Source organism: Procambarus clarkii, unplaced genomic scaffold (genome assembly GCF_040958095.1).
Source record: "Procambarus clarkii isolate CNS0578487 unplaced genomic scaffold, FALCON_Pclarkii_2.0 HiC_scaffold_113, whole genome shotgun sequence".
NCBI classification, from domain to species: domain Eukaryota; kingdom Metazoa; phylum Arthropoda; class Malacostraca; order Decapoda; family Cambaridae; genus Procambarus; species Procambarus clarkii.
In genome coordinates this window covers 1,955,805-1,980,165 of record NW_027189146.1, presented here as the reverse complement: position 1 = coordinate 1,980,165, position 24,361 = coordinate 1,955,805, and the positions used below count along the sequence as shown (strand labels likewise).

The following is a 24,361-nucleotide window of genomic DNA, read 5'->3' as shown; positions in this document are numbered from 1 at the left end:
TTATCATATTCTCTTAGGTTAGGTTTGGTAGGGTTGGTTAGTTATCATATATCTACGTATAACTAGCTAGTTTTAACCTTTATATATATATATTATTTATATATATATATATTATATAAAAAGTTTTGTGAAGAAGACCTCTGGTGCCAATGTGGGGGCACCCATAGCCTCGGAAGAAAAATAAAAGTATTCAGAGGAGACCTTGTGGTCACTCACTAAACACTAATATTATCTTCTACCACCCCCATTCTTTGTATGTACACATATATTTGCTTTATTTGAACTTTGTTAACAAAGAGGGAGTTACATATGGTTACAAAGATGGTTATCATATATATATTATTTATATATATATATTATTTAATATATATATTATTTATATATATATATATTTTATATATATATATATTATTTATATATAATATATTATTTATATATAAATATATTATTTATATATAAATATATATATATATAATATATAATATATATACTATTACACTACATTCTTATGTATTACACTAATATATATATATATATATATATAATATATATATATATATATATATATATATATATATATATATATATATATATATATATTATATAAATTATTTATATATATATATATAATTATATAGGTCATATGTTTTTGTATTTTGCTGATTTGTTAGTAAATAATAAAAGAAATATAAATTATTTGATTTATTACATTATTATTTATTATTTTGATTTGTATCCTGGTATATTACCCTTAAATTGGTTTTAATATTTAAATTGAAAAACACTAATATAATATAAAAAAAATATAAGAAAAATAATAATAAATTATAAAATAAAATATAATAAAAATAATATAATATAATATAAAATAATTTATTTTCAAGAAATTTAACTTTAAACACAAAGATGTGAAAAGGGTTCAGATTAAGGCTCAAACCTTTCACAAGAGATTCATATTGGTGTATGAATGGATTATGAATGACTCATGTTAGGAGTGTAAGTTGCCACAACATCTCAAATTAGTGTTAGATACATATGTCTTGGTTATAAGTTTTAGAAACCTATTTAAGTCCACACACAATATCGTATCTGATACGATAAAACAAACGTTTCCAATACTTTCAAATACTTTCCAGATATGTTGTGGCAACCTAAAATTGTTTGCTGGGAGCTAACCTAACCTAACCTAACCTAAGCTAAGCTAAGCTAACCTAACCTAACCTAACCTAACCCAGCAATTCATGATCTTAATATAATACTGTTAATTGGATAAACCAATTTGGAAAGAAATGTTCGAAAATAACAAAATTAACTGTGCTTGTTAGGAAAATTGGGCCTTGCATACTTGTCCCAATAGTGTGGTTCTCGCTTTTAGGTACGACATAAACGTATACCTAAGTTGAGAGAGAAAAAGATTCGCACTCAAACATGCATATCGATTGCCATTCCTGAATTCTGGGTAGATATTCGTGTCCTCCCTTTTCATTTACCATCATTTGGATACTATCAAAACAGCTCTGAGAAGGATAAAATGAATAAAACGGGTAGCTCACTCATGTAAAAAGGAAGAGTTGGGAAAGATCTCTCTCTCTCTCTCTCTCTCCCTCCCTCACCACCAATGATCCTGCTCTGCTAGTATATAACGTAACAAACCTTCCCCCCCCCCCCAATCAGAGTCCCTTTAAGCATGCGAGGATAAAAAATAGATTTCATAAGACCCAATGTGCTAGCTGATATCAAAACAATTTATGTTATCGTCTATTAAGCCCTTCAGTAAAAAAGTATAGGGACCTAATTAGGTCCCGTTTTGAGGTGGTGGTGGGTGGAATCGATGGATTAGCCAAGCTCTTAACCGCCGAATCCGTAGAGGGTACGACCGTGGCGCTTCAGAGCGTACACCACGTCCATGGCAGTGACGGTCTTCCTCTTGGCATGTTCCGTGTAGGTTACAGCATCACGGATGACGTTCTCGAGGAACACCTTCAGGACGCCACGGGTCTCTTCGTAGATGAGACCCGAAATACGCTTGACGCCGCCACGACGAGCTAAGCGACGAATAGCGGGCTTGGTGATGCCCTGGATGTTGTCACGTAGCACCTTACGATGACGCTTGGCGCCACCCTTTCCGAGTCCCTTGCCTCCCTTGCCGCGTCCAGTCATGGTGTTGAAGTTGTGTGAATCGAATTGACGAATGCCCGCACGATTTCCCGACTATATCCCATCAAGCGGACGTACTAGTAGCATTGCAACTCCTGCCTGCCCTTACTTTACGCTTGTGGTCGAGTAGACACGGCTTTCTCACAACGCTTTCAAAACTGCAGTTGCCTACTCGTCTGTTTCACGTCCCTGTGAAATGACTTTTGCACAAATCCAAAAAAAATAGAGCAAAATCAGCGATAATAGTGATTGAGGTGAGCCGCCTGTTGGCTGCAGCCAGAGGAAGGAGGGGAGGGGCAACGGGGTGACGTAGGCGAGTCGAGCAGCCAATGGCGCTCGAGCAAGCGCCTCGAGACGGCGTATATAAGCAAAAATTTTTCGGCGCCGGCCATCAGATCAGGATCACGACAGACGAGCAACTAGCAACCGTCGCGGTCGGACGTGCTCGCGTTGCTCCAGCTCTTCTCTCTCGCACCCAGTACTGCAGGGTGGATAAACAATTGGCAGCAGACTTGCGTCTCTCTAGATGGTCAGACCCCACTCCTAACTTGGTATTTTATGCCGGGTAGAGACGGGAGGCCATCTTCAGTGACGTGTAGTCTTTGAGAGAGATCCATCGGCCTCCAGGAAGCTCATCATGCGTCACAAACGCTTCAAGATCAGGGGTACGCCCCTCAACGAACAACCATTCTCCAAGACATCTCTCCTGAAGCTCTTTAAAGACGTTGCAGGAGTAACACCCAACGACATCAAGCAGGAAGGCACGGACATCCTTTTCTTCTTTTATAGTGAGGAGGAAGTCGACAAACTTCTGTCTTACAGCGCTAACTTCTCCAACCAACACCTTCGTCTCAACTTCCCACGCCAGTACCTGGCTGAACACTCTGTCGTTATTCACGATCTCAGTCAATGGATCGTGGAACAAGATGACGCTGATGATAGTGCGTTCATGCACGACTTCAAGGCATCAAACCCGGACCTACGGCTTCACCAAGCTCAATTCTTCAATTCAAGTCGCTCCCTGAAGCTGACCTTCGAGACGGTAGCTGCGGCTACTATGGCTACCAGAAATGGAGTTTACAGCTTTGGAATTCACATTCCGCCTTTCCGTGTGAAGATGGAACGTTTTCACATCGTCAACCAGTGCCTCCGATGCTACGAGTACACCCACTCCACCAGCAAATGTACCCAGCGGATTCAGAAGTGTAGCCTCTGCTCAGCTGACCACCATTACTCCATCTGCAAGTCTGAAACACTATGCTGCTTGCTGTGCAAAGGCGATCATCCAGCAATCTCCATACATTGTCCTCACAGACAAAACGCTATTAAAAACATGGAGAAATCCACATCTTCAACCGGAGCCAGTACCTCTGAAGCAACAAGCCAATCAGCGACCACCTCTACTTCAGGTTTCAACGCCCACGCCGCCATCTTCCCGGAGCTCCCGGGAGGACGTCCCACTGCTACTACCAGCCAATGGGGAGCCAGCTCCCAAACGCCAACCAGCGATTCGTCGAGCCAGCCATCGCCACCGGCCCAACCAAAGACAAAGCTAATTGGGCAGAGCACAGTAAAAGCTCTGATATCAACAGCCAGAATTACTGCTGGCAATAACCCACGAGAATTTGTGAGGCTTCTGAAAATTCTGTACAAGGCGAACGGTCTCCCTACCTTCATTGTTCCTGAGGAAGTTTTCAACGCTCCGCGTTCATCTCCAACAACTGACCCTGTAGAGGAGGATGCTGACTCTACATCCGACGACGACGATTCCGCCACTGCAATGCAGCCCTCAGATCCTGTTCGGGTACCTACAGCTCGCAGGACTCTGCCTCATGTGACCCCCACTTCTGCATCAGTTCCCGTTACCAACCATGACATCACTGTGAACGCAGCCACGCTTTCTGACATACTGTCAGCTCCTGCTCCACACGCTTCTCCAGCTGCTGCTGTCCCTTCACCCGTCTCAGTGGCGAATTTCGCTGCTATCGACCCTTGGTGTGACCCTATAGAGGGTACCGACTATGCAGCACCTTCTGCTGCAGTACCTTCCGCTGTTACACACCCTCCGAGAACTCTACCTTCAAGACATCAACCCTCAAGAACCCAACCTTCAAGAAATCTACCCCAGCGTGTCAACACCCCTGCTCCTCACTCATCTGATGAATCGGATGAGGACGTATCTGTCGGTACACCATCACCCCCAAGGAAAGATCACCTTCAAGCATCAACACGAACCGTGACCACCAAGACCGACAAGCCCAAAAAAAAGAACAACGATCAAAGTTTGGTGAAATCAACAAGAAAGAAGACTCCTAACGAACTGACTTAACATCATCTGACATCAAACCTCCACTGCCAGCTGCTTGCGTTCCCGGCCTCTGTGTGTATTGCAAATGACACCCCACTCAATTCTACTTTCATCTGATCAAGCTCAAATCCACGGTGGTTGGGCCACCGATCTTTCATCTCCCCTCTTCACCTCATCTCCAGATCCTTGCTCAAGATTTCTGCAACCTCGCCCCGTTCTTCCATCCCCTGCTTGCCAGCTCTATGGACTTTTTATTCCGTATTATTCCGGCCATCACAAACCACAGTTGTTCACCATGGCTCGCACCAAGCAGACTGCTCGCAAGTCCACGGGAGGCAAGGCTCCTCGTAAGCAGCTGGCCACCAAGGCAGCACGCAAGTCTGCTCCTGCCACAGGGGGTGTGAAGAAGCCTCACCGTTACAGGCCCGGAACGGTCGCCCTGCGTGAGATCCGTCGTTACCAGAAGAGCACCGAGTTGCTCATCAGGAAACTTCCCTTCCAGCGTCTGGTGCGCGAGATTGCCCAGGACTTCAAGACCGATCTTCGCTTCCAGTCGTCTGCCGTCATGGCTTTACAGGAGGCATCCGAGGCTTACCTGGTCGGTCTCTTCGAGGACACTAACCTCTGTGCCATCCACGCCAAGCGTGTCACCATCATGCCAAAGGACATTCACCTTGCTCGCCGTATCCGTGGAGAGCGTGCATAAGCTAAATCGACCACCCTAGTATACACCAAACTCGGCCCTTCTCAGGGCCAAAATATCCTTCTAAGGAGATTTCAGACATTCCTAGCATCAGTCATATGAATTAACCTTCATCTACACATATAATAAATAAATAAATAAATAAATAAATAAATAAATAAATAAATACACTAATTTAGGTGTCATACATACACTGTACACGTAATATCAATAAATCAAGTCATTTGTAGTACAACCTGTTCTCTTACAAACAAAACGCCGTCGCTTTTCGCTCTTATGCACTGTCAAGGATCACCCCCCCCCCCCCAAATAAAAATTGTCATACTGTACTAGAAATAAAAGCAGCTTGTATAAGTGACATACTGTCCAGTCCTGTTTTATTCTGTTTTCGGTCCTCTGGCTTAATCTCTTAAGTTAGGAGATGACATTTTAAATTAACCGTTTTCTTGACATTTTCAAACCTAAGAGGGTGGCCTGCATAGTAATCCTAATGTGGAACATAACAATGAATCTCTAATCTCTAGAAAAAAGATACCGAGTGCTTATATGTGTGTGTTGAGAGAGAGAGAGAGAGAGAGAGAGAGAGAGAGAGAGAGAGAGAGAGAGAGAGAGAGAGAGAGAGAGAGAGAGAGAGAGAGAGAGAGAGAGAGAGAGACAGACAGACAGACAGACAGACAGACAGACAGACAGACAGACAGACAGACAGACAGACAGACAGACAAGACAGACAGACAGACAGACAGACAGACAGACAGACAGACAGATAGACAGACAGAGACTGAGAGAGAGAAACACACACAGACAGTTTCATAAATATTCTCATTTTATAGCTATTTGCTTTCAGTGACAGAGGTTTTTGTTATAATAGTATTGGTGTCTAACACTCACAATCTCTTTAGAAATTAAAGTGTGGCTCCAATGGAGCCGAGTTTGTTGGTTTGAGGCCAAGCCACCACCACAGGGCAGTAAGTAAGCCGTTTACTTGGAGGAGGTGTACTTGGTGACGGCCTTAGTGCCCTCAGAGACGGCGTGCTTGGCCAGTTCTCCGGGCAACAGGAGCCTTACAGCCGTCTGGATCTCCCGACTGGTAATGGTGGAACGCTTGTTGTAGTGGGCCAGGCGAGAAGCCTCGGCGGCGATGCGCTCGAAGATGTCGTTCACGAACGAGTTCATGATCGACATGGCTTTGGAAGAGATACCAGTGTCGGGGTGGACCTGCTTCAGCACTTTGTAGATGTAGATGCTGTAGCTCTCCTTCCTCCTGCGCTTCTTTTTCTTATCGCCCTTGGCAATGGCCTTCTGGGCCTTTCCGGCCTTCTTGGCAGCCTTTCCAGATGCCTTGGGTGGCATGATGATGCTCGTGCTGGCTGGCGTTGCGATACAATAATGAACTTTTGCGCGAGTCGAGCTTTCCTTTTATATCCCGCTCGCGACTCAGCTCAGAGCGGGTCGCGTGGCAGGAGCGCGCTGATTGGTCAGTGGCGGGCTCCCTTGATCCTGAGCGGGGTATATAACACGAAGCTCGATCTGCGAGCCCGCATAAAACCCGATCCCAAGCCCAGCTTAGGGGCCGAACTTCTAACATTTGCTCAAATACAGTTTCCAGACAACCCAGTGAAGCTCCTAGGTTTCTGGAACTCACTTAGGAAAGACAATGGCCTACCCCCTGTCCATATGTCCGAGGACTCGCTTGCCTACTTGACTCCTAACATCACAACAACCGCCGGCCAGGCCCAAGCACAACCCAACAACCCCAACCCTAGTACTTCTCGCCCCCAGGCCTCTACCAACGCCCAGGAGACTCCAAACTCCCTGAACAACCCCGGCCCCTCCACCCCGACATTCTGGGAAACACCTATGTCCACCCTTCCTGAAACACTCCCACATCAGATCGTCCTCAAAGCTATCACAAACTCCCTTGCCATACGGAACCCCATCCGCCCTAGGAAATTTCGCTTCAAACATCGCAGCCCCACAACAATATATTCCACACAACGCTGTACCAAGAGGCCTAGGACTAACACTTACAGCCGAACCCCATCCCCTGTGGACGGAGCAAGGGCAAGCAACCCCCACAACTCTTCACCAGAGAGCGACTCTAGCACCACGGATGTCGACATCATGAACAGCAGTGACACCGAAGACCCCCCAATGGCACAGCAACGTATGGTAAACCCCAACCCCAACCAATCCCCGACCGGAACCAGGAACAAGATACCTGGCTCAACAGCTTTACCCCCCTCCTCCACAAACAGAAGCGACCAAACCGAATGTAACAACATTGGCACTACAGCCAAACAAACACTTCCGTCTCATAGTCAATAATGGGGATCACAATCCTTCAGGTGAACATCAGACATTACTTCAACAACAGATACCTACTCACTCTGGAGGTAGCCAGACTTAACCCAGATGTTGTCTTACTCAATGAAACAGCGGCCAGACAAGACCAGCACATCTCCATCTGGGGATATTCCACCAGGGAAGTCAACAGGGGTAGGTACAGCGGGGTGGCAATACTAATAAGAAGAGGGCTCTCCTACCGCCCCATCCTCATAGAAGACGACAACTTTCTTGCAATAGAACTCACCACTTCACACGGCCCCCTCATCGTCTGCACCGCATATCTACCACCTAGACTGGCCTACCTCCCCTCCATCCCTCTGAACAAGCTGCTCGACAGGAATCTCCCCACAATCATCGCAGGAGACCTGAATGCCCACCATCAGGCCTTATTCAACGCACCTGCCAGGCCAGACCTCAAGGGCAGGCAGCTCTTCAATCTAATGCAAAACCGGGACCTCTCCTTCCAAGGCCCCCACTTTAAGACGTTCTTTGCGGGCAACCAGAGGGGCACCCCTGACATAGTGCTGACCAACAGAGATTGTGACCTGTTCCACTGCAGAGTAACCCCAGGGAAGAACGTGGGGTCTGACCACATCCCTGTGGTCACATCCCTCCAAGCAGCCCCCTTCAGATATGTGGCACCACCCAGGCCCAGACTGGGAACCATACGTGCCCGTGAATATGACACCTTCCTTGCTGACGACCCCATCATTGAGTTCGAGAACCTCCCAACCCAAACAATCGACCAAGCAGTAAACACCATCCACAACCGGATCCAGCTTGCAACCGAGGCCACTTGTGAAATATCCACCACAAGGACTTACCACCAATATAAGCCGACCCGAGAAATCAGAGGCAAAATGAATGAGTACCAGCGAGCCTGCCAAAGCCACTACCAAACTGGCCAGCCACCAGCGTTGACCCTACAAACACTCAGAAGGGAAACCATAGACCTTACGCTGACCCACAAGAGCCACATTTGGGGAACCCTGGTGAGACAGGCCAACCAGTACAAAAGGGAGCCGGCTACTTTCTGGCGCAAGATCAGACAGCTCCTGGGATCAGTTAACCCCAGCCTCACCCACCTTGTACACACATTCCTTGACGAAGATGAAGAGGAGCAGCAAGAAAAATTAGAAGACCCACAGGATCAGGCTGACCTCATGGGCGCAGTCTGGAAAAAGACACTCACAGCTTCAAACAGCAGAGCCTTCAACAACACTCACTTTGAACGTGTCAACCAATGGACAACAGAAAATGCCGCCTCCCTTAACAGCACCCTCTGATTGACCTGACAACCCTAGAAGACGACCACCCTCTAACAAGACCCATAACTATGCTAGAGATGAGAGGAGTCATCAAAAGCACCAGAGATAAGGCCCCTGGACCATCAGGGATCAAAGCGCTGCAGATCAAACTTCTACCAGGCAATCTTATGCAATCCATACTCAACCTATTCAACGCTATGCTGGCATCGGGTCACATTCCTGTAGCATTCAAGTCAGCCAAGATGATATTCATTCCCAAACCCAAGAAAGACCCCCACCAACCTGGCAACTACCGACCAATCTCCCTCTTAGACACGATAGGCAAGTGCTTTGAAAAAATCATGTCAAACCGTCTTAACTACTACATGGAGTACAACAACCTCTTCACAAAAAAGCAGTTTGGCTTTCGAGCACATAGATCAACCCAGCACGCAATTAACATCATCTACGACGCCGTAAGCTCAATTCGAAAGCAAAAACAGGTAGCTTTGATTGCAACGAGGGACGTACACAAGGCCTTCGACAGCTTGTGGCACGATGGTCTTGTGTACAAATTAGCAGACTTACCAGCGCAAAACTGGACCCTCCTCAGGCTGATCAGAAATTTCCTTAAGAATAGGCAAGTTACCCCCAGCTTCAAGGCAAAAGAGGCCGCAGCCTTCACCCCAACAGCTGGAGTCCCCCAAGGATCATGCTTGAGCCCGGTTCTCTTCAACACCTTTGTAAATGACCTACCCCAACCAGAGTATAGGGACACCATTATCGTACAATTTGCGGACGACGTAACACACGTAATAACATCTAACCCTAGCATCCAAGCGGCCAAGCATGCAACTGTAACCCGTAAGGCAAACGTAGAACTAGCAAGGACTGCTAACTGGGAAAGGAAATGGAGGATCACCACTAACCCAGAAAAGATCCAATTAAGCACTGTCGGCTGTATGGCCTTCTCTATTGAAAATGAGGGGGGAATAAGAATCAGGGGTGATCCCATAGCCATCTCAAACTCCAACACAGTGCTCGGTTACAACTTCAACAGGCTACTCAACTCCTCCCAGTACGTATCCCAGAAGACAGCGATGGCCCGGGGCTCACTGGAGAGGCTCTTCCGTTTCAACCAAGCCCCATCCCACATCAAGCTCCACCTGTACAGAATGATCATAAGGCCTAGCTTGGAATACCCCTACGTTCCCCTGAACCTCACCAACAAATCCAACATGTTGAAGATTCAACGAGTACAAAACAAAGCACTTCGCTTTGCGGAGGGCCTGACTCTGAGGGACAGGGTAAGAACTGACCTGATCCATGAGACGCTCAACATGAAGCCAATGAACATTAGGCTCAGCTACCTGGCCAGAAGACAGCTGTACCGTATGAAGAACATGTATGTCCCAGACCCAGAAGATCCCTTCGTAGCAGAAAACACCACCAGCGACTACGAGATCCACGAACCACCACACAGAACCAGAAGAATCACTCTCCAACAAAAAGTGATCAGACATATCCATGATGAGGCCTTCCCAAGCCCTCAGATACTAAGCGGTCTGCCAGACGATCCAGATGAGTGGCCCATCCCGGACCCAATCTACACCAAATGAAGAATAAAGAAAGAAAGAAAAAAAATAATAAAATAAAAAAATAAAAATAAAAAAAAAAAAAAATAAATAAATAAATTAAAAAAAAAATAATAATAAAAAAAAAAAAAAAAAAAAAATATATAAATAAATAAAACACCTACAAAAAAATATAAAACCAAAAAACCATTTGTCGTGGCGGCAGAAGTGTAACTACCCTGATGTTTCTAAGATTAGCCTCCTTCAGCCAACTCCATCGGCTCTAGTGCTTTAGGACACCAACAAGGTCACAAACACTAGCCCCCCCAGCCAATGTACTGACAACCCAACATAACACATACGCAAACAAACAATACATACAAAAATGTCAACCCATGGTGGACAGGCCACCGAACTTTCAAACCTCCTCTCTCTCTACACCCGCATCCTCTTCCTGAATTTCATCTCCCCATCCCTCTACCTCCCCCATCCTTTCCATTCCCTATGGACATCAATCCAATCCAATCCGGCATAAAACACCACAAACCCACAACAGCAGCAGCAATGTCAGGACGCGGCAAGGGAGGCAAAGTGAAGGGCAAGTCAAAGTCTCGCTCCAGCAGGGCCGGACTTCAGTTCCCCGTGGGCAGAATTCACCGTCTGCTGCGTAAAGGCAACTACGCCGAACGCGTCGGTGCTGGCGCTCCTGTCTACCTGGCAGCCGTCATGGAATACCTCGCTGCCGAAGTTCTGGAGCTCGCCGGTAACGCCGCACGTGACAACAAGAAGACCCGTATCATCCCACGTCACTTGCAGTTGGCCATCCGCAACGACGAAGAACTCAACAAACTTCTGTCTGGCGTAACCATTGCACAGGGAGGTGTTCTTCCAAACATTCAGGCAGTTCTTTTGCCAAAGAAGACAGAGAAGAAGTAAGCACTTCTGCCACCCACCACGACAAATACCATAACCAGGCTCCATCCGGAGCCACACACACTTTAATAGAGATTCAAGTAGACAATCAACTTTCAAACATTAATAATAACATTTATATTGATTTCATTTGGAATGTGTACATAACAAACAAACAAAACAAAATTATAGGGGATATTCAGCATCACTTGGAATATTAACCAATCATATAAATCCAATATATATTTTATATTTTACTTTAAGCGAGGAATTCATATTCTATCAATTTTTAATCATACAAATGAACAAAAGCAATTCTTCACTAGACGTAATGAATGAATAAATGATCAAGGTTTTAATGTGTTTCATGAATAAATATATATATATATATATATATATATATATATATATATATATATATATATATATATATATATATATATATATATATATAATATATTATAATATATTATAATACTTGTGAACCAGAATATGTTTGAGCAGCAGCGATCGTGCCATTGGCCGAAGTGCAACAATTCAAATAATTTAAAGGGCCTGCTCGGGTATATAAGAGAGGCTGGGAGACTGGGGCCGGTGGTGGGTGGTGGGTGATGGGTGATGAGTGATGGTGTGGTGTGGTGTGGTGTTGTTAAGAGTTGATTTACGGCCAGCCAGCCAGCTGCAGCCAAGGCAGGGCAGGGCAAGGCAAGGCAAGGCAAGGCAAGGCAAGGCAAGGCAAGGCAAGGCAAGGCAATAACAGGACAGGACAGGCAAGGCAAGGCAAGGCAAGGCAAGGCTGCGGCTACTATGGCTACCAGAAATGGAGTTTACAGCTTTGGAATTCACATTCCGCCTTTCCGTGTGAAGATGGAACGTTTTCACATCGTCAACCAGTGCCTCCGATGCTACGAGTACACCCACTCCACCAGCAAATGTACCCAGCGGATTCAGAAGTGTAGCCTCTGCTCAGCTGACCACCATTACTCCATCTGCAAGTCTGAAACACTATGCTGCTTGCTGTGCAAAGGCGATCATCCAGCAATCTCCATACATTGTCCTCACAGACAAAACGCTATTAAAAACATGGAGAAATCCACATCTTCAACCGGAGCCAGTACCTCTGAAGCAACAAGCCAATCAGCGACCACCTCTACTTCAGGTTTCAACGCCCAAGCCGCCATCTTCCCGGAGCTCCCGGGAGGACGTCCCACTGCTACTACCAGCCAATGGGGAGCCAGCTCCCAAACGCCAACCAGCGATTCGTCGAGCCAGCCATCGCCACCGGCCCAACCAAAGACAAAGCTAATTGGGCAGAGCACAGTAAAAGCTCTGATATCAACAGCCAGAATTACTGCTGGCAATAACCCCCGAGAATTCGTGAGGCTTCTGAAAATTCTGTACAAGGCGAACGGTCTCCCTACCTTCATTGTTCCTGAGGAAGTTTTCAACGCTCCGCGTTCATCTCCAACAACTGACCCTGTAGAGGAGGATGCTGACTCTACATCCGACGACGACGATTCCGCCACTGCAATGCAGCCCTCAGATCCTGTTCGGGTACCTACAGCTCACAAGACTCTGCCTCATGTGACCCCCACTTCTGCATCAGTTCCCGTTACCAACCATGACATCACTGTGAACGCAGCCACGCTTTCTGACATACTGTCAGCTCCTGCTCCACACGCTTCTCCAGCTGCTGCTGTCCCTTCACCCGCCATAGTGGCGAATTTCGCTGCTATCGACCCTTGGTGTGACCCTATAGAGGGTACCGACTATGCAGCACCTTCTGCTGCAGTACCTACCGCTGTTACACACCCTCCGAGAACTCTACCTTCAAGACATCAACCCTCAAGAACCCAACCTTCAAGAAATCTACCCCAGCGTGTCAACACCCCTGCTCCTCACTCATCTGATGAATCGGATGAGGACGTATCTGTCGGTACACCATCACCCCCAAGGAAAGATCACCTTCAAGCATCAACACGAACCGTGACCACCAAGACCGACAAGCCCAAAAAAAAGAACAACGATCAAAGTTTGGTGAAATCAACAAGAAAGAAGACTCCTAACGAACTGACTTAACATCATCTGACATCAAACCTCCACTGCCAGCTGCTTGCGTTCCCGGCCTCTGTGTGTATTGCAAATGACACCCCACTCAATTCTACTTTCACCTGATCAAGCTCAAATCCACGGTGGTTGGGCCACCGATCTTTCATCTCCCCTCTTCACCTCATCTCCAGATCCTTGCTCAAGATTTCTGCAACCTCGCCCCGTTCTTCCATCCCCTGCTTGCCAGCTCTATGGACTTTTTAATCCGTAATCCGGCCATCACAAACCACAGTTGTTCACCATGGCTCGCACCAAGCAGACTGCTCGCAAGTCCACGGGAGGCAAGGCTCCTCGTAAGCAGCTGGCCACCAAGGCAGCACGCAAGTCTGCTCCTGCCACAGGGGGCGTGAAGAAGCCTCACCGTTACAGGCCCGGAACGGTCGTCCTGCGTGAGATCCGTCGTTACCAGAAGAGCACAGAGTTGCTCATCAGGAAACTTCCCTTCCAGCGTCTGGTGCGCGAGATTGCCCAGGACTTCAAGACCGATCTTCGCTTCCAGTCGTCTGCCGTCATGGCTTTACAGGAGGCATCCGAGGCTTACCTGGTCGGTCTCTTCGAGGACACTAACCTCTGTGCCATCCACGCCAAGCGTGTCACCATCATGCCAAAGGACATTCAGCTTGCTCGCCGTATCCGTGGAGAGCGTGCATAAGCTAAAACGACCACCCTAGTATACACCAAACTCGGCCCTTCTCAGGGCCAAAATATCCTTCTAAGGAGATTTCAGACATTCCTAGCATCAGTCATATGAATTAACCTTCATCTATACATATAATAAATAAATAAATACAATAATTTAGGTGTCATACATACACTGTACACGTGATATCAATAAATCAAGTCATTTGTAGTACAACCTGTCCTCTTACAAACAAAACGCCGTCGCTTTTCATTCTTATGCACTGCCAAGGATCCTCCCCCCCCCCCCTCCAAAAAAAAAAAAAAAAAATTGTCATACTGTACTAGAAATAAAAGCAGCTTGTATAAGTGACATACTGTCCTGTCCTGTTTTATTCTGTTTTTGGTCCTCTGGCTTAATCTGTTAAGTTAGGAGATGACATTTTAAATTAACCGTTTTCTTGACATTTTCAAACCTTAAGAGGGTGGCCTGCATAGTAATCCTAATGTGGAACATAACAATGAATCTCTAATCTCTAGAAAAAAGATACCGAGTGTTTATATGTGTGTTGAGAGAGAGAGAGAGAGAGAGAGAGAGAGAGAGAGAGAGAGAGAGAGAGAGAGAGAGAGAGAGAGAGAGAGAGAGAGAGAGAGAGAGAGAGACATGCAGAGACAGAGACAGAGACAGAGACAGACAGACAGACAGACAGACAGACAGACAGACAGACAGACAGACAGACAGAGACTGAGAGAGAGAAACACACACAGACAGTTTCATAAATATTCTCATTTTATAGCTATTTGCTTTCAGTGACAGAGGTTTTTGTTATAATAGTATTGGTGTCTAACACTCACAATCTCTTTAGAAATTAAAGTGTGGCTCCAATGGAGCCGAGTTTGTTGGTTTGAGGCCAAGCCACCACCACAGGGCAGTAAGTAAGCCGTTTACTTGGAGGAGGTGTACTTGGTGACGGCCTTAGTGCCCTCAGAGACGGCGTGCTTGGCCAGTTCTCCGGGCAACAGGAGCCTTACAGCCGTCTGGATCTCCCGACTGGTAATGGTGGAACGCTTGTTGTAGTGGGCCAGGCGAGAAGCCTCGGCGGCGATGCGCTCGAAGATGTCGTTCACGAACGAGTTCATGATCGACATGGCTTTGGAAGAGATACCAGTGTCGGGGTGGACCTGCTTCAGCACTTTGTAGATGTAGATGCTGTAGCTCTCCTTCCTCCTGCGCTTCTTTTTCTTATCGCCCTTGGCAATGGCCTTCTGGGCCTTTCCGGCCTTCTTGGCAGCCTTTCCAGATGCCTTGGGTGGCATGATGATGCTCGTGCTGGCTGGCGTTGCGATACAATAATGAACTTTTGCGCGAGTCGAGCTTTCCTTTTATATCCCGCTCGCGACTCAGCTCAGAGCGGGTCGCGTGGCGGAGCGCGCTGATTGGTCAGTGGCGGACTCCCTTGATCCTGAGCGGGGTATATAACACGAAGCTCGATCTGCGGGCCGGCATAAATCCTTAAGAATAGGCAAGTTACCCCCAGCTTCAAGGCAAACGAGGCCGCAGCCTTCACCCCAACAGCTGGAGTCCCCCAAGGATCATGCTTGAGCCCGGTTCTCTTCAACATCTTTGTAAATGACCTGCCCCAACCAGAGTATAGGGACACCATTATCGTGCAATTTGCGGACGACGTAACACACGTAATAACATCTAACCCTAGCAGCCAAGCGGCCAAACACGCAACTGCAACCCGTAAGGCAAACGTAGAACTAGCAAGGACTGCTAACTGGGAAAGGAAATGGAGGATCACCACAAACCCAGAAAAGATTCAATTAAGCACTGTCGGCTGTATGGCCTTCTCAATTGAAAATGAGGGGGGAATAAGAATCAGGGGTGAACCCATAGCCATCTCAAACTCCAACACAGTGCTCGGTTACAACTTCAACAGGCTACTCAACTCCTCCCAGTACGTATCCCAGAAGACAGCGATGGCCCGGGGCTCACTGGCGAGGCTCTTCCGTTTCAACCAAGCCCCATCCCACATCAAGCTCCACCTGTACAGAATGATCATAAGGCCTAGCTTGGAATACCCATACGTTCCCCTGAACCTCACCAACAAATCCAACATGTTGAAGATTCAACGAGTACAAAACAAAGCACTTCGCTTTGCAGAGGGCCTGACTCTGAGGGACAGGGTGAGAACCGACCTGATCCATGAGACGCTCAACATGAAGCCAATGAACATTAGGCTCAGCTACCTGGCCAGAAGACAGCTGTACCGTATGAAGAACATGTATGTCCCAGACCCAGAAGATCCCTTCGTAGCAGAAAACACCACCAGCGACTACGAGATCCACGAACCACCACACAGAACCAGAAGAATCACTCTCCAACAAAAAGTGATCAGACATATCCATGATGAGGCCTTCCCAAGCCCTCAGATACTAAGCGGTCTGCCAGACGATCCAGATGAGTGGCCCATCCCGGACCCAATCTACACCATATGAAGAATAAAGAAAGAAAGAAAAAAAAAATAATAAATATAAAAAAAAAAAAAAAAAAAATAAATAAATAAATAAATAAATAAAAAAAAAAAAAAAAAAAAAAAAAAAAAAAAAAAAAAAAAAAAAAATATATAAATAAAACACCTACAAAAAAAATATAAAACCAAAAAACCATTTGTCGTGGCGTCAGAAGTGTAACTACCCTGATGTTTCTAAGATTAGCCTCCTTTAGCCAACTCCATCGGCTCTAGTGCTTTAGGACACCAACAAGGTCACAAACACTAGCCCCCCCAGCCAATGTACTGACAACCCAACATAACACACACGCAAACAAACAACACATACAAAAATGTCAACCCATGGTGGACAGGCCACCGAACTTTCAAACCTCCTCTCTCTCTACACCCGCATCCTCTTCCTGAATTTCATCTCCCCATCCCTCTACCTCCCCCATCCTTTCCATTCCCTATGGACATCAAAGCAAAGCCGGCATAAAACACCACAAACCCACAACAGCAGCAGCAATGTCAGGACGCGGCAAGGGAGGCAAAGTGAAGGGCAAGTCAAAGTCTCGCTCCAGCAGGGCCGGACTTCAGTTCCCCGTGGGCAGAATTCACCGTCTGCTGCGTAAAGGCAACTACGCCGAACGCGTCGGTGCTGGCGCTCCTGTCTACCTGGCAGCCGTCATGGAATACCTCGCTGCCGAAGTTCTGGAGCTCGCCGGTAACGCCGCACGTGACAACAAGAAGACCCGTATCATCCCACGTCACTTGCAGTTGGCCATCCGCAACGACGAAGAACTCAACAAACTTCTGTCTGGCGTAACCATTGCACAGGGAGGTGTTCTTCCAAACATTCAGGCAGTTCTTTTGCCAAAGAAGACAGAGAAGAAGTAAGCACTTCTGCCACCCACCACGACAAATACCATAACCAGGCTCCATCCGGAGCCACACACACTTTAATAGAGAGATTCAAGTAGACAATCAACTTTCAAACATTAATAATAACATTTATATTGATTTCATTTGGAATGTGTACATAACAAACAAACAAAACAAAATTATAGGGGATATTCAGCATCACTTGGAATATTAACCAATCATATAAATCCAATATATATTTTATATTTTACTTTAAGCGAGGAATTCATATTCTATCAATTTTTAATCATACAAATGAACAAAAGCAATTCTTCACTAGACGTAATGAATGAATAAATGATCAAGGTTTTAATGTGTTTCATGAATAAATATATATATATATATATATATATATATATATATATATATATATATATATATATATATATATATATATATATATATATATATATATATATATAATATAATATATTATAATATATTATAATACTTGTGAACCAGAATATGTTTGAGCAGCAGCGATCGTGCCATTGGCCGAAGTGCAACAATTCAAATAATTTAAAGGGCCTGCTCGGGTATATAAGAGAGGCTGGGAGACTGGGGCCGGTGGTGGGTGATGGGTGATGAGTGATGGTGTGGTGTGGTGTGGTGTTGTTAAGAGTTGATTTACGGCCAGCCAGCCAGCTGCAGCCAAGGCAGGGCAGGGCAAGGCAAGGCAAGGCAAGGCAAGGCAAGGCAAGGCAAGGCAATAACAGGACAGGACAGGCAAGGCAAGGCAAGGCAAGGCAAGGCAAGCAGGCGGGCGGGCGGGCGGGCGGGCGGGCAGCCAGCCAGCCAGCCAGGCAGGCAGGCAGGCAGGCAGGCAGGCAGGCAGGCAGGCAGGCAGGCAGGCAGGCAGGCAGGCAGCCAGCCAGTCAGCCAGCCAGCCAGCCAGGCAGGCAGGCAGCCAGCCACTCCCACTTTGTATTTATATGCATTCAATTTATATTCAAACATTATATATGTTAAGGGCCTAGTTTTAGTGTTTATTTTAAAAATGACAAACATCGAGTCGTTTTACCAGTCCTTTAGCGTTAACGGTGATGCATTTTAAAACTGAACAGAAATCACCTTTTCTGGATATATCAAATATCGAATCCGCTTAATGTGCCTACAATTCAATCATTCAAAAAATACATAATTTACATCATGCCTTTTCATAGAACAGACAATAAGATTTGAGACAATAAGAACTTTAGTTTTATAACTAAAGTTGCACAATTATACCAACTCTATGGTGGCTGGGTGGTAAGGTGTGTGGCTGGTGTTTTGGAAGTCGCGAGTTCAAACGACCCAATGGGAGTACTTTTTTTTTTTTTTATGCCATACAATCTTCCTAGTACTATTATGTAGGTGTGTGTGTGTGTGTGTTTTTATTCATTCTTTGGTTTTATAGATGACATACATATTGACTCCTTTTACCGGTCCTTAATTAGGCTCTGGGGAAGCAATGGTGGTGGTGGTGGTGCATTTAAAACTAAACCAAAAATCACCAGTTCTGGACGCGTCAAATATCATATCCGCTTAATGTGTCTACAACCTAATTACTTAAAACTACACTATTTAATTCATTCATATCATGTGCATATTGGTCATTATGCTCATACAACCGACATAACAATTTATTTTCATTATTAGAATCATACATTTCATCAAGTAATACAGATACAAAGAGATTTTCTTTCTGAGAAGACCGTTAGTATTGGCTGGCTGGCAGGCAGGCAGGCAGGCATTTGAGGGTTATTATTTCGCCTGTTGATTGGGGGGAGGGTTGATGTGTTAGGGGGTTTTCGGTTAGGTGTGGTGGTGGTGATTGGTGGTGATTGGTGGTGGTGGTGATTGGTGGTGATTGGTGGTGAGTAGTGGTGGTGGTGGTGGTGGTGGTGGTGGTGGTAGTAGGTGGGAGGGGGGGGGGGGGGGGAAGGGGAATGATGGTCTGTGGATTCCTTCTCCGTACCCCTTACATATAAGCAAAAACATGCCTTCCTGTGGGTATAGAAACATTAACACAAATTATATCAGTAACTGATATTGTAGCCTTTTAAACAGAAAAGATTTGTACATACAAATACTTTTAAATTATCATTTATTTGTGGAAATGGCATTTACGTCATTAAATTGATACCTCAGCATCAAGTGTCCTGCAGTGGTCCAGTGGTAAAGTGTATATAAGTGATGCGTATTCTTGGAGTTGCGAGTTCAAACCCGGATTAAGCTATACATATATATATATATATATATATATATATATATATATATATATATATATATATATATATGTCGTACCTAGTAGCCAGAACGCACTTCTCAGCCTACTATGCAAGGCCCAATTTGCCTAATAAGCCAAGTTTTCAGGAAATAAAGTTTTTTCGACTACCTAACCTACCTAACCTAACCTAACCTAACTTTTTCGGCTACCTAACCGAACCTAACCTATAAAGATAGGTTAGGTTAGGTTAGGTAGGGTTGGTTAGGTTCGGTCATATATCTATGTTAATTTTACCTCCAATAAAAAAAAATTGACCTCATACATAATGAAATGAGTAGCTTTATCATTTCATAAGAAAAAAATTAGAGAAAATATATTAATTCAGGAAAACTTGGCTTATTAGGCAAAACGGGCCTTGCATAGTAGGCTGAGAAGTGCGTTCTGGCTACTAGGTACGACATATATATATATATATATATATATATATGTCGTACCTAGTAGCCAGAACTCACTTCTCAGCCTACTATTCAAGGCCCGATTTGCCTAATAAGCCAAGTTTTCCTGAATTAATATATATACTATAATTTTTTTCTTATGAAATGATAAAGCAACCCTTTTCTCTATGTATGAGGTCAATTTTTTTTTATTGGAGTTAAAATTAACGTAGATATATGACCGAACCTAACCAACCCTACCTAACCTAACCTAACCTATATTTATAGGTAAGGTTAGGTGAGGTAGCCAAAAAAAGCTAGGTTAGGTTAGGTTAGGTTGGTTAGGTAGACGAAAAAACATTAATTCATGAAAACTTGGCTTATTAGGCAAATCGGGCCTTGAATAGTAGGCTGAGAAGTGCGTTCTGGCTATTAGGTACGACATATGTATATATATATATATATATATATATATATATATATATATATATATATATATATATATATATATATATATATACAACATGTTTTGTTTTGGTTGTTTGTTTTTGTATAAAGCCTCACACACTATATTAAGCGAGATTGTTTTAAACATGACATACATATTAATTCATTTTACCAGGCCTTATTCCACACAACTCCGTGAATTTCCCGTGGAGCCAGCCAGCCAGCCATTCAAACAAAAACAAACGAAACAAAACAAAACAAAACAAAAAACATTATTGCCAACAGCATTTGGTGTTCCCAGGCGGTCACCCATCCAAGTACTAACCAAACCCAACGTTGCTTAACTTCGCTGATCGGACGAGAAGCGGTGTTCTCAACGTGGTATGGCCGTTGGCATGAGACTGCCTACACATTGTGGCTAATAACCAACTCTTTTTAGTCATCACGGCAGGATACGGACCTTCTTGTGGTGTCTTAATGGTAATTGTATCCTAACATATTTTTGTCTCCTTGGCATGGATATTTAACATCGTTTATTCAGTCTTGGGTTTATGTTCTTTCGCCATTTACAGACATTTTACATCTACCTACTTCCTCAGCCTACCCTGCCAATTTCTAATGAATTTGTGGATTTTCTTTTGTAATACATACATGTGTGTGCTCATCTGCTCTTCAGTTTTTATGATATTTGTCTCATCTGTCCTGCTTTATGATACTTTTACAAAGAACATGAACAAATGCTTCTATTTTAGAGAAGATATGGGATCCAGGTTTCGGAGCCGTAAAACCAACCGTCGTGATTGGTGGACGAGTTGCCAGGTTGCAGCTTCTGTACCGTGCCGGCACATAAATAGGTTCGGCTCAAGCGGCGGCAGCATCATTCCCCCGTGACTGTCTGAGCGTCTCTCATCACCTTGGTTATCTCATCATCATCATGGTAGAAGCAAAGCCTACCAAGAAGGCTGCGGCTGCTGCTGCTGTGGTGGCCACCACCAGGAAACCTCGCGTCCAGGTTGCTCACCCGAAAACTAGTCAAATGGTTCTAGCCGCGGTCGCAGCACTCAAAGACCGTAAGGGCTCGTCTCTACAAGCAATCAAGAAGTACGTTGTTGCCAACAACAAAGTCGAGGCTGCCAAGATCGCCATTTACATCCGAAGATTTCTCAAGAAAGCAGTGGCTGACGGCATTCTTGTTCAGACCAAGGGAAGTGGAGCTAGTGGATCATTCAAGCTGGCCGTAGCAGAGAAGAGGGCCGTTCTAACTCCCAAGAAAGCCACCACAACCAAGAAACCATCTACAGCAGCAAAGAAGGCCGTGGTAACTCCCAAGAAAGCCGCCACAAGCAACAAACCACCTACAGCCTTGAAAAAGAAGCAGCAGCAACAGCTTGTTGTTGGGAACAAAAAGCCCAAAATAAAGAGAGCTTCAAAATCTCCCAAACCACCCAAGGCAAAGAAAGCTGTCAAGAAAACAACAAAGGCAAAATAAACGACGACATGCAAGCAGCATGAATACACATGACAATAAACATCCAGGCCTCCCCCCTCAGTGGAGGGGCCTCATATGATTCCAAAAAGAGTTTAGTTTTGTAGACAAATAAATCATTACTTTTGGGGTAGATTTACTCTGTATATTATATATATATATATATATATATATATATATATATATATATATATATATATATATATATATATATATATATATATATATATATATATATATATATATATATATATATATATATATATATATATATATATATATATATATATATATACACACATACATGGGTGAGGTGATATGGTACCAAAGTTTTGGGTGAGGTGATTGACATTTACACAAGATAAAACACGAACCAATGGGAATAAAAACATAAGAATGGAAGTAACTGCAGAAGGCCTATTGGCCCATAACACAAGCACTTCCTCTTGATGCTTCTATATTGGTTCGGAGTCTTGAAGCTATAATATATATATATATATATATATATATATATATATATATATATATATATATATATATATATATATATATATATATATATATATATGTCGTACCTAGTAGCCAGAACGTCCTTCTCAGCCTATTATGCAAGGCCCAATTTGCCTAATAAGCCAAGTTTTCATGAATTAATTGTTTTTCGGCAACCTAACCTACCTAACCTAACCTAACCTAACTTTTTAGGCTACCTAACCTAACCTAATCTATAAAGATAGGTTAGGTTAGGTTAGGTAGGGTTGGTTAGGTTCGGTCATATATCTACGTTAATTTTAACTACAATAAAAAAAATTGACCTCATACATAATGAAATGGGTAGCTTTATCATTTCATAAGAAAAAAATTAGAGAAAATATATTAATTCAGGAAAACTTGGCTTATTAGGCAAATCGGGCCTTGCATAGTTGGCCGAAAAGTGCGTTCTGGCTACTAGGTACGACATATATATATATATATATATATGTCGTACCTAGTAGCCAAAACGCACTTCTCAGCCTATTATGCAAGGCCCGATTTGCCTAATAAGCCAAGTTTTCCTGAATTAATTGTTTTTCGACTACCTAACCTACCTAACGTAACCTAACCTAACTTTTTCGGCTACCTAACCTAACCTAACCAATAGAGATAGGTTAGGTGAGGTTAGGTAGGGTTGGTTAGGTTCGGTCATATATCTATGTTAATTTTAACTTTAATAAAAAAAAATTGACTTCATACATAATGAAATGGGTTGCTTTATCATTTCATAAGAAAAAAATTAGAGAAAATTTATAATTCAGGAAAACTTGGCTTATTAGGCAAATCGGGCCTTGCATAGTAGGCTGAGAAGTGGCTTCTGGCTACTAGGTACGACATATATATATATATATATATATATATATATATATATATATATATATATATATATATATATATATATATATATATATATATATATATATATATATGCACACAAAACTAAATAGTCTTGTTAGACAAATTGCCCCTATTAGAGGCAAGTTGACTAACAAGCCGAATGACTGCAATTGTTTTGAATTTGAGTTAAATCTAACATAGAAATGTAATCAAACCTAACCTAACCTATGCTAACCCAAGCTAAGCTAACCTAACCTAACCTAAGCTAAGCTAACCTAACCTAACCCAGCAATTCATGATCTTAATATAATACTGTTAATTGGATAAACCAATTTGGAAAGAAATGTTCGAAAATAACAAAATTAACTGTGCTTGTTAGGAAAATTGGGCCTTGCATACTTGTCCCAATAGTGTGGTTCTCGCTTTTAGGTACGACATAAACGTATACCTAAGTTGAGAGAGAAAAAGATTCGCACTCAAACATGCATATCGATTGCCAGTCCTGAATTCTGGGTAGATATTCGTGTCCTCCCTTTTCATTTACCATCATTTGGATACTATCAAAACAGCTCTGAGAAGGATAAAATGAATAAAACGGGTAGCTCACTCATGTAAAAAGGAAGAGTTGGGAAAGATCTCTCTCTCTCTCTCTCCCTCACCCCCCCCCCCCCACCACCAATGATCCTGCTCTGCTAGTATATAACGGAACAAACCTTCCCCCCCCCCCACCCCTCCCTCCCCAATCAGAGTCCCTTTAAGCATGCGAGGATAAAAAATAGATTTCATAAGACCCAATGTGCTAGCTGATATCAAAACAATTTATGTTATCGTCTATTAAGCCCTTCAGTAAAAAAGTATAGGGACCTAATTAGGTCCCGTTTTGAGGTGGTGGTGGGTGGAATCGATGGATTAGCCAAGCTCTTATCCGCCGAATCCGTAGAGGGTACGACCCTGGCGCTTCAGAGCGTACACCACGTCCATGGCAGTGACGGTCTTCCTCTTGGCGTGTTCCGTGTAGGTTACA

The 24,361-nt window shown here is 44.0% G+C and overlaps 2 protein-coding genes and 1 non-coding gene across 3 annotated transcripts; 2 read left to right on the top strand and 1 right to left on the bottom strand.

Annotated features, from left to right (window-relative positions):
• Positions 1 to 10,733: 10,733 nt before the first annotated feature.
• LOC123753071 (histone H2A) lies at positions 10,734 to 11,320 on the top strand. The gene has a single exon (XM_045735078.2). It carries the CDS (start codon positions 10,840 to 10,842, stop codon positions 11,269 to 11,271), a length of 432 nt encoding a protein of 143 aa, XP_045591034.2. The 5' UTR covers positions 10,734 to 10,839; the 3' UTR covers positions 11,272 to 11,320.
• A 5,450-nt stretch (positions 11,321 to 16,770) lies between these two features.
• On the top strand, positions 16,771 to 17,537 carry LOC138360495 (histone H2A). Its single transcript, XM_069320267.1, has one exon. The coding sequence runs from the start codon at positions 16,998 to 17,000 to the stop codon at positions 17,367 to 17,369; it is 372 nt and encodes a 123-aa protein (XP_069176368.1). The 5' UTR covers positions 16,771 to 16,997; the 3' UTR covers positions 17,370 to 17,537.
• A 3,222-nt stretch (positions 17,538 to 20,759) lies between these two features.
• LOC138360538 (5S ribosomal RNA) lies at positions 20,760 to 20,878 on the bottom strand. The gene has a single exon (XR_011226457.1). It is a non-coding gene; the product is annotated as a 5S ribosomal RNA (ribosomal RNA).
• Positions 20,879 to 24,361: the final 3,483 nt, after the last annotated feature.